This window comes from Heterodontus francisci, chromosome 4 (genome assembly GCF_036365525.1).
Source record: "Heterodontus francisci isolate sHetFra1 chromosome 4, sHetFra1.hap1, whole genome shotgun sequence".
NCBI lineage: Eukaryota > Metazoa > Chordata > Chondrichthyes > Heterodontiformes > Heterodontidae > Heterodontus > Heterodontus francisci.
In genome coordinates, this window is record NC_090374.1 from 135639229 (window position 1) to 135649096 (window position 9868).

The 9868-nt window shown below is 40.3% G+C and overlaps 1 protein-coding gene across 1 annotated transcript; it reads left to right on the plus strand.

The window, feature by feature from the left end:
- The first annotated feature begins 1385 nt into the window (after nt 1-1385).
- Nucleotides 1386-8246, plus strand: dmrt2a (doublesex and mab-3 related transcription factor 2a). Its single transcript, XM_068029026.1, has 4 exons — nt 1386-1504; nt 3513-3927; nt 4767-4869; nt 7144-8246. Exons 1-4 carry the CDS (start codon nt 1386-1388, stop codon nt 8244-8246), a joined length of 1740 nt encoding a protein of 579 aa, XP_067885127.1.
- The last annotated feature ends 1622 nt before the right edge of the window (nt 8247-9868 follow it).

Consider the following 9868-nt stretch of genomic DNA (forward strand, 5'->3'; position numbering starts at 1 on the left):
GACATACGGTGGGACTTGTCTGTCAGCCATTATCCTTATTGAAGATATGTAATTAAAATTTTAATTCTCAATGATTTCTGCTCGGGTATTTTTTTTCTTGAAATGCGCCCGGGTATCTTTGCAAGGGTTCACTTGAAGACAACACATATTTAAATCAGGCGCATTGGGTCATCAGTGGTTAAGTATTAAATATTTGCCAAGTCTCACTTTTTGCTGCTCTGGAGCCTGTTCTCGCAATCTTCTTGTTAAATTGTCAGAAAATTAAAATTATCGAGAAAACTACTAACATCTTCTGTCCGCAATACACCAATAAAAGCTAGTCATATTAGTATTAATCATCAATTTCTCAACTGTCTCTACAGAATGCCGAAGTCATACGTTATTTTGATAACCAAATGTTATAGCTTTGTATATTTGAAAAAGTGCTTAATAGAATTTAACATTAAATTAGGTCATGATTCCCATTTCCCAAACAATACGCGGAAACAGCAAATTTACAATCTAGTTTTTTTGTAGGGTAAGCCAGAGCGAGTCGTTGTTTGGTAAATTCCTGCTTAATAGTCTCGAGGAGGCCCTTCCTGAGACTCGGTAAATATGGACAGGGTTGCAAAGCGGGCAGATTTAAATCAAATAAAGCAGCGGAGTTGTTTTTATTTTCTTGGAAGTCTTCTGGAGCACATCCAAGAAATGTAATTATAACTAAAATCACAGAATTAGTTAACGACGTATTGTGTGATGTGATAGGAAATTCACATTTGTTTTCTTCATGCTAGACTTCTCTTTTTTTATTAATACCGCCATTAATTAATCTGCATGTATGCAACTATGTCTATCTATTACAATGCTTATTCAACGTCGAAATTAATCCTCTAGATTTTTATGAGAATGTTGCATACCAAGGCGATGTTAGTGTTTTTTTTGTAATTCATGACTGGCTGTCTAGAAAAATCCTTATAGTTCTAATCGAGGTCGTTGTAAAACAAAACACAATTACAAGTTAAATGAAGGGCTGATTTGCAAACTTTGTGCCTGCCACGTTCTACCGGATTCATGTCTTCATCATTGAGGAAACTTTATAATAACTTCTTAAAGATGACAATGTGTATTTTTTCCGTGAAAGGTTCTCCACAACCCCATTCAGTTTGGTCAATTCATAAAATAAGATGCCAAATATTTGCTGATGTCAGATCTTTTATTTAAAAAAAAAATTATTTTCATCAACTAATCTACTTGTTCCCGGGTCTGGAGATATTTTTTAATCGTACTTAGGTTTTAACTACTGACCGGCACCTTTTTTAAAAAAAAAAAAATCCAATCCATTTACCATGATCCCATTCTTAATTTGCATCGTGCTTGTCTTTTTCCTTTATTTTTGAATACGCCCAATGTTCGCTTTGCTTCTGACCAAATCACGTTTATCTTTCCCCTCGGATCTGACCAGTTCTTACTGTCCTACGATTCTAGATGAGCCTGGCTTCTGGAATCTAGGATTTGTCTTTGAAAGGTAAGAAAAAGAATCTCTTCCAATGCTCTTTTATGTTAACACTTTTTGACCCTTAATGTAATTGACACATCTGTGTCCCTGCTTTTTTAAAAAAACAAACTTCTCCTTTCTATTTGCAAATTTAAAGAGATCCCTTCGATCATAAAATGTGAAGCCCTGGACTTTTACATAATTCAACCTTTAATTCGCTACTTGCTTTGACAACTTTATTAATTCTTTAATGGGTGGTATTCTGTAATGGGATATGAAAGTAAATGAGTTGGTTACTTCCAAAATCTAATTGCAATGTAATTTCAGCTGTTATGCTAAAGGGAAACTGAAATCTGGGTTTAAGATTATTGTCTCAGACACAAGACAGTCCTGCAGTATCTGGTTTCTAAGGTTCAATGTTCAATCCTAGAAGATGAAAATTACCGAGTGATCTAACATATACTGCACTACACTTTCCGTTCAAGAATAGGCGAGAAATGTAAAAATAAATTACAGTTCAGCCTTAAATATCCTGGCCGTCTCCTCTTTCTCAAATACAAGTTATTTCAAGGCTGAAATGTTATGCTTAAATAGGCTATACATGGCTACAGAAACAAAGCTATCGTGGCTTTATCTCGAACAATATTGCTGTCCTCATTCACCACTATCCTAGTTCGTCACCCTTGGAGTTAACACTCAGACTAACCCCACCATAATCTTAAACCATGAACTCCAACCTTAAATGAATCACTATCGGTAATCGAAAGCTTTCCTCGTGATTGATAGGGCAGTAGCAGCCCTTGTAAATGAGATTTCATCGGTTATGCCAAAATAATCATTGCTGAACTGCCATTTACTTTAAAAAAAATGAATTTGCAAGTATTTGGTTTTTTTTTTAAGTAAAACATATAGTTATGGAAATTACTTGGATACTTCCGTCTTTTTGTATCGTATTGCTTTTTACTGAACTACATGAATTAGCTTTTACTTTTTACAAAACTGTTGATATTTTATGTGGACTCTTCCTAACGTACCTCGTTTTTGTCACTGCTTAAAACCACATAACCAAATAATCGCCTCATTTCATTTGATGACCTGTACTGTGTTTTTTCAACATATTTAAATAGACCTTCAGTGGAAACCAGGGCCATGTGATTGACTTTCCCCCCAGCTCCCGGAAACACCCTCCAACCAATCAGCACCCGGGCCACCTTAGAGGTGCCCAATCCGCAAGCGCGTCGCCTTTGACCCCGGCTGATATTAACAAGCAGGTAATTGACGATCCGCCCAGGTTCCCCTTAAAGCAGCAGAGCTCATTGACAAGAACAAATCTCCCCTACTCGCAGCAGCCAAACGTAAGACGTAAGGTCAGTGCAAACGACTTGCAGGTGAAAGTGTTCTTTGATTTGGAAAACACAGCAGTTGTAAAATAAATCTTTGCATACGATACGTGCAATACGGATATGCAAATTATGTGCAATAATTACTAAAACCTTCTTTAAAAAGGCTGGACGGAAACCGTGCAACTCCGCTGGAATAATGCTTGGAATCGTTGTAAAATGGTTTAATGAATCAATGTCGTCTGTGAAATAAGATATGATTTTTGACACAAGATATTGTACATTATGATCTTATCAGTAATGCAATCTGACGCTCTGTAATCTGCACTTGAATCGGCCCAACCGTGTAAATTCACCCCAAATGTGCAGCCAGCGTTTACACTTCTTCGTAGGTAAAATACCCTCGTGGGCAGAAAAAAAAAAGGAAGAGGCGAATTTCAGAAAGTTAAATTCAAATACGAAAGTATTCTAAAATTGCTTTGATATCGTGGAGTTTAGTTTGATGGCCGCTCACATAACGACTTCAAGTACCGACAATTGGACAGTCTTTGTACTAAATTTGTTTGAATTGAATCAGCCAAGTAGATCTTGTTTCTATTAATATTATGTCTTGCTTACGTCTTACAGCGGCGCAGAGATCTAAGCTTGTGAATTTCAGGAGTTATATACTGGTCCATGTAACTGTGTTGCCCTGCAAGGGAGAAAGCGGAAAAACGACCCGCAGCCGTGACAGTGTGCGTTAAAAGTCCGGTTCAGCCAGAGATCAGGATGCAAAGTACTGATCAGCGCGGGACTGAGCTGGAAATAGACGTGGAGAGTTTGGAAGTGGAGGACGAAGACCTGGCCGATTCCTCCGAAGCTGTGTCAGGCCAGGGGGAAGATGGATCGGCCGAGGCCGGCAAGAAACAGCAGGGCGCCAACGGGGATCAGAGGAAACTGAGCCGAACCCCGAAATGTGCCCGGTGCAGAAATCACGGAGTGGTGTCGTGTCTGAAGGGCCACAAGCGGTTCTGTCGTTGGAGGGACTGTCAATGTGCCAACTGCCTGCTGGTCGTGGAGAGGCAGAGGGTGATGGCAGCTCAGGTGGCGCTGAGGAGACAGCAGGCAACTGAGGTGAGCAGGTGACCTGCGGAATGTTTGTGTTACATGGGAAGGAATATCATACTTACCCGGAATATATAACACAACAAAACTAGCGTGCATTTCCACTCAGATATTCATTCTCATTTCTTTATTTCGATTATATCTGTCTGAACTATCTTGTCTGTCCCCGTGTATCTTTGGTGGAAGATTTCCTTTGGACTATTAAATAGCGGATTGCTTATAACTATAGTTAAGGCAGACTGCGCTAGACAAGAGACGGCTGTGTGGAGGCGCATTGAGAAATTGCAGAGTAGATTTTAAAAAATTATCTTCGAATATTTTCAGTCAACATATTACACCTCGCCACTGCTTCAACTAACTTCGATATAAATTGTCTAAGAATTGTGGTTGAAATTTTTTTGATCTTGAACTATGTAGTTGGTTTGCGGAAACATCGGCGCTGTTATATTTCGCTGAGTTTGGTTATTCGCATTCCTTCTACATAAAATCTTATTTCTTAAACTGACGATTCGAAAACCATTTCAAATAACTTCAAATTGCTCCGTGGCTACTGTCAGATCCTATAGGATGATTCATTGTGACTAACGCAGATTCTAATCCTTCCCTTCACCACCGAGCGATCTCTTTAACCAGGAACCTCCCTCCGTTCTGAGTCAGTTCCCCGCTGTAATATTCCACTTAAGGATGTGTGCCAGTTGGGAGGAGGGAGGGGAGAGGTGTTAGCGGTTCTGTTTCAAACATTCGGCACGCCAGCTAAAAACATACCTAGACTTGTGTGGAAAACACGATTATTATTGTCCAGTTTGAAAGTTTTTGTCTTTGTTTCCCCCTTCCTACTTATTTCAAAGGATAAGAAAGGGTTACCGAACAAACACAACCTGGCCGAGCGCAGGGCCGTGTACCAGAGGCACCTGAGAACGCCGAGTCTGCTGGCAAAGAGCATCTTAGAAGGTGAGCGGAATATTTCGGTCAACACCATGAGCAGGACAAGGGAATAATTGCATTCATAGGAGTGGGAGCAAGCGAAAGCAATCAGCAGATGGAATGAAGAGAGTTCTTTTAAGATTAACTTTATTATTGTATTTTTTGTCTCTGGCAGTTACTGGTAATTGGAGCTTCAGTAGGATAAAGGTATTTTAAACTAAAATTCCAACAGGGAAAGGAAATCTTCAGCGTGCACCGGCGTAACTATTTGGATATACTTCCAATATTCTTCCAGACCAGAACAGCTCTGTATCTCATCCTGAATGTATTCTTATGAAGCACTTTATCTGCAGTATGATGCCTCCTTAGTGTAAACTGAATCTGGGTTGACAGTACACAACACTGAGATAGCACCGACGGTAGACTAGCCCATGGCTGTAATGAAGTAGTTATGTAATTAGCCAGAAAAACTGGAGAAATGTTAGCTCATTCTTGCCACCCTGTAACAGGGTAACAATTAAACAGTCAAAGCTTGTTACTTCGTCGAAATCTGCGGAGGGAAGACCGAGTTAGCAGTCCTGTCGGACTTCTTGCGCAAATAAGACACAAACATCAGTTCGATCAAACCGAGGTGAGAAATGGTCAAATAACGGAAGGAGCTAATCATGATCTCCATTTAAGTATAATCTCTACACCTCTAGAATGACTGCATACATAAATATAGAATGTAACTGTTGAAGAAAACATTTTGGATTTCGTTCCAGTCTAATCTCCGAAGTTCTTGTTAAAATTGGACAAACATTGCAAATATTGTTGGTTTCATATTTCTGAAGCCACTGATTACTGATAAAACGCCCAGTTTCTTGCAATGATCAGCTGACTTTTCATTTGTATCTATGGTACCTTCATACCGAATTAGTTAAAATTAACAGAACTGGATCCTGAAACAGTGTAAGTACCTCAGACCTGACATGAGCAAGTGACTGTGCAATAAGGATCTCTGTTCTACGGTTAGTAATGAACAAGAGGCAGGGCTATAGTACACTGCAAGAAAACAATTAAATCTCTTTTTGTTTACTTTTGCAACAGGATACCATATTGAATAGCGGGTTAATAGAATAATAAAATAAACGAGTATGGCACAAATGACACTTCCGAATACTTAGAGGTCCAACCATCCCATCTGACTAATAGTCGGAAACTTAAACATCTTTTGGTCTTTTAGGAGCACCATTGTGTTGCATCCCATTCAGAAAAACATTGAAATCACTTAATCCTAAAAGCGACATTTCATTTTGTAGTTGCTTAGTTTATTAAATGGAGAAAAAGTAACCTTGATTTGTTTTTAAAGGATTAGACAGCAGTAGGGTGAGAATAACTATGGAATAGCTGTAAAACTTTAGAACAGCATAGCCATGAATACGACTCGCCGAATATTATTGCTACTCTTTTCAAAACCTGAAACCATCCTAGGGGTCACTGTTTAAAGATAAGGGGTCGCCTATTTAAGACCGAGATGAGGAGTTTTTTTTTCTGAGGGTGGTGAGTTATCGGGGGTAGGTGAAAATGTGGAGTAATCAGTTCGGCCATGAACTTATTGAATGGCGGAGCAGGCTGGAAGGGCCGAGTGGCCTACTCCTGCTCCTAATTCGTATGATCTGAGGAATCAGTTGCCTGTTAACTAGATTCGCTGACAGTACAGAACATAAAACGCAACATGAGAAAAGATCAGGGACATAGTGTGCAACATCGGTACACTGGAGGTAACATGCACACTGGAAGCCTTTTGATCAGCTTGTTAGTAAGATATAAGGAAGACACCAAGGCAGATTGAGTTGATTAGCTTGAGAGATAGGAACAACTTCTTTTAAGTTGATGAAATCTATTTTGTCGCTGCTTCTGGTGTAAATAAAACTAGAGCAGCTGGGTGCTGATTTCTGATACCTGAGTTGAGTTCAGCACAGACTAGTAGTCTGGAAGTGCCTTTTTATGTCTTAGCCTTGTGTGGAAGCAATTTCAACGGTCTTAACCGATTTTCTTGCGGATGCTGTTCCGTGGTTACTGCAACATTGATTGTTTCTCTCGGAACAGTTAAAGGCTAGCTTGTATGCGAAATAGGAAAAGTGGCTCATTACTTCGGTAGCTATACCTAATTTGGGTGTATATACTGCAGTGCTTACCGAAGTAAATAAAATATTCCCAGCACTGACATCCCTTAGTTCAATAAGAACATTAAAATGGATGTTTTAAATTTCAGCTAGCCCTAAAATACTCATCATTTTAATTACTCCTGCATTTTAGGCTATCGACCAGCCCAGACTGACCCATACTTGAGAGGAAGTCCACCTTTACCCCCTCCTGTTAGTGACCGGATGAGGAAAAGGCGTGCCTTTGCTGACAAGGAGTTGGAGAGCATCATGATGGAGAGAGAGTACAAGGAGAGGGAGATGATTGAAGCTGCCCAAGCGGCTGCCGCCTTTTTCCTTCCCACTGGCATGGTGCACGCAGCTGAATACAATTCCTGCAAATCCAACTACCCTCCTCCACAGATTGAGAGACCGAGCAAAGAAATTCCTCAGCATTGCAACTTTATCCCCCCCTGCCTGGATCTAACCATGCAGTACTCTGGGTCGGACAGAGCAGTGGAACTCATTTCTTCTAATGTCAGTGTTGCCACCACCTATCGACAGTACCCGCTAACCCCGAGGCTGATGGTTTGGCCTAAGTGTGGTGCCATTAGTGATGCTCTTCTGTACCAGCAGTATCTGCTGAATGCCAGTAGTGCCATCCAGAGTCTCAAGCCGGGAGCTGTTTGGGACCCTAAAGGGACTTCAGCGCCGGAAAGTCATTTGCCCAGTGACAGCCAGGAGTCTCCCAAAAAGCAAGCACAGGAAATGCAGCATGTGCCGAGCGAAGTGCGAGAGTTGACAACCGTTCACCAACAAGCGCTGGCGATGCCTTGTGAACGGTCGGCGTTTTCTCCGCCAAAGAAAGGTTCCTGCCAACTTTCCGAGTGCGACTCATCACCTTCATCGCAGCCACCGAACAGTCAGTTCAGCAAAGAAAACTCTCAACCACCAGTTGCAGTGAAATTCAACACAGTCCAACCGCACAGCGGCATGTTCCTCCCGCAGGCCAACAGCCAGCAAATGCCATATGAGAAATCTGCCTCTGAGCTAAAAGCTTTCATCAAGAAAGACATCATCGAGGAGGCGGCCAGGAAATACAGAGAATACGCTATCAAAGAGAATCAGATGTATAAAAATTCATCCGAAAGATACCTGAACAATATGATTGTTTGTAAGCAAGCTGGGACAAAAATCTCGCCTCCCGAGTCACTCTCGTTTTCTGTTGAATCAATCCTTAAAAGGCCTTCACCTTCTCTAAGTCGTACTTATCAGTAAACACGTGACATCTTATTGCAATTTGTACCCCTTAGAATTAATATTGCTTTCAGTTACATTTTTTGAGACCAAAACTGCCTTTTGTATAAACGTATTTGTGATGTATATGTTTTGGATATTGTCTTGTACAGATATTAGCATGGTTCGTGTATTGTTTCCTGCGAGAGTATATTTAAAAGACATCGTGAGTGTTCTTTTTTTGAGAACTACGAAATAGCAAATGTTTTCTGCACTGAAAAGCAAATGTATAGCTAAAATAAAGAGATATTTCAGAACGAAACAGTCGCTTTCTTGTCGAATTCAGCGAAGCGATGCATGTCTACATGAATTTAACCTTAAAAACCACTACTCTGGCAGCAGAAACAACCCTTTTCCAGATGCTGGTCTATTCTTGGCCAAGAGAGGCAAACTAGGTTGAATTGATTTTCTTCTCTTGTTGGGAAGTATGTCACTCAACTCGCCTATCGCAGTTTCCTCAGGTCTAGATTGCGTATGAATCGTGTGCATGATTATGGCATAGACACCAACCTGTGTCACATAATTCCTCTTTCCTTTACCCTTCTCCCCTTCCTTTGCACACTATACTCTTCACACCAAACAGCATAGCAGCTGATTCATACTCACTGTCAGGACCCTGGCAGTACTGATCTTCAGCTAATCACTAAGAGCACGAATAGTTCAAGGGTGACCTGCAACCGATGTTTTAATTGTATCTCCCTTCAACTTGAGTGAACAACTATATTCCGCTTTCTATTTTCCTTCATGGCTCAACTCAGATGTGTAATTCCAAACCTTCCACATTACCGCACATCATGCTGGAATGTTATGGTCTTATTGTCATGCTACCCCTTTAAGAAACACAATTTTCTTGCGAGAAGTCTTTTACAGACCTGCGATTGTACCGGGGGGCTACAATTTGACAAAAAAAATTTGCTTTCAATAACGATTTCATGCTGGTTTATCCAATAAAATGGGGAATTTCACAGTCGGTGAAAGTGTATCTTGAACCGTTGAGCTCTTTCTGACATCATGCGGTCTTTGGTGGTGCAGCCAGTGATATGAAAACAATCATCAGAAAATAGAGATAAACTAGAAAATGTTGCAGGTACACAGGAGGCCGACCAGCATCTGAAAGCGAAGGTTTAATATTTGGTATGTGATACTTCATTGGAAACCTAACGAGAATTCCTATCTAAAGTGTTAATCTTTAGTTTTATGACTCTGATTCACTCAGTGAGTTTCCAGCATTTTCTGTTAAGTTCCCAGCAATTGCGATGTTTCAAATGCCAGTAAATGAGATTTCGCTGTAATTTTTCTACCACGGTACATTTGTGACAATTTAAAATAAATGAGATCTTTATAATCCATTTTTTTTGCACAAATATTAGTCTCAGTAATAAAAGTTTTGACGAAGGTGTGCTTCCTGGTGAACTGTTAATTGAAAAGTTTAATGATTTGCTTTCAGTGGTAATGTATGGAAGCAGATATGAAATTTAACCTCATTCATTCGGGGAAAATGAGGTCTGTCACCATTATAAAGTATGAGACAAAGTCCGAAGCCTTCACATTGTGTCTTGTGATCTAAGATTCCCTATCCCTCTATTTAGCGAAGGTGTTAGTTA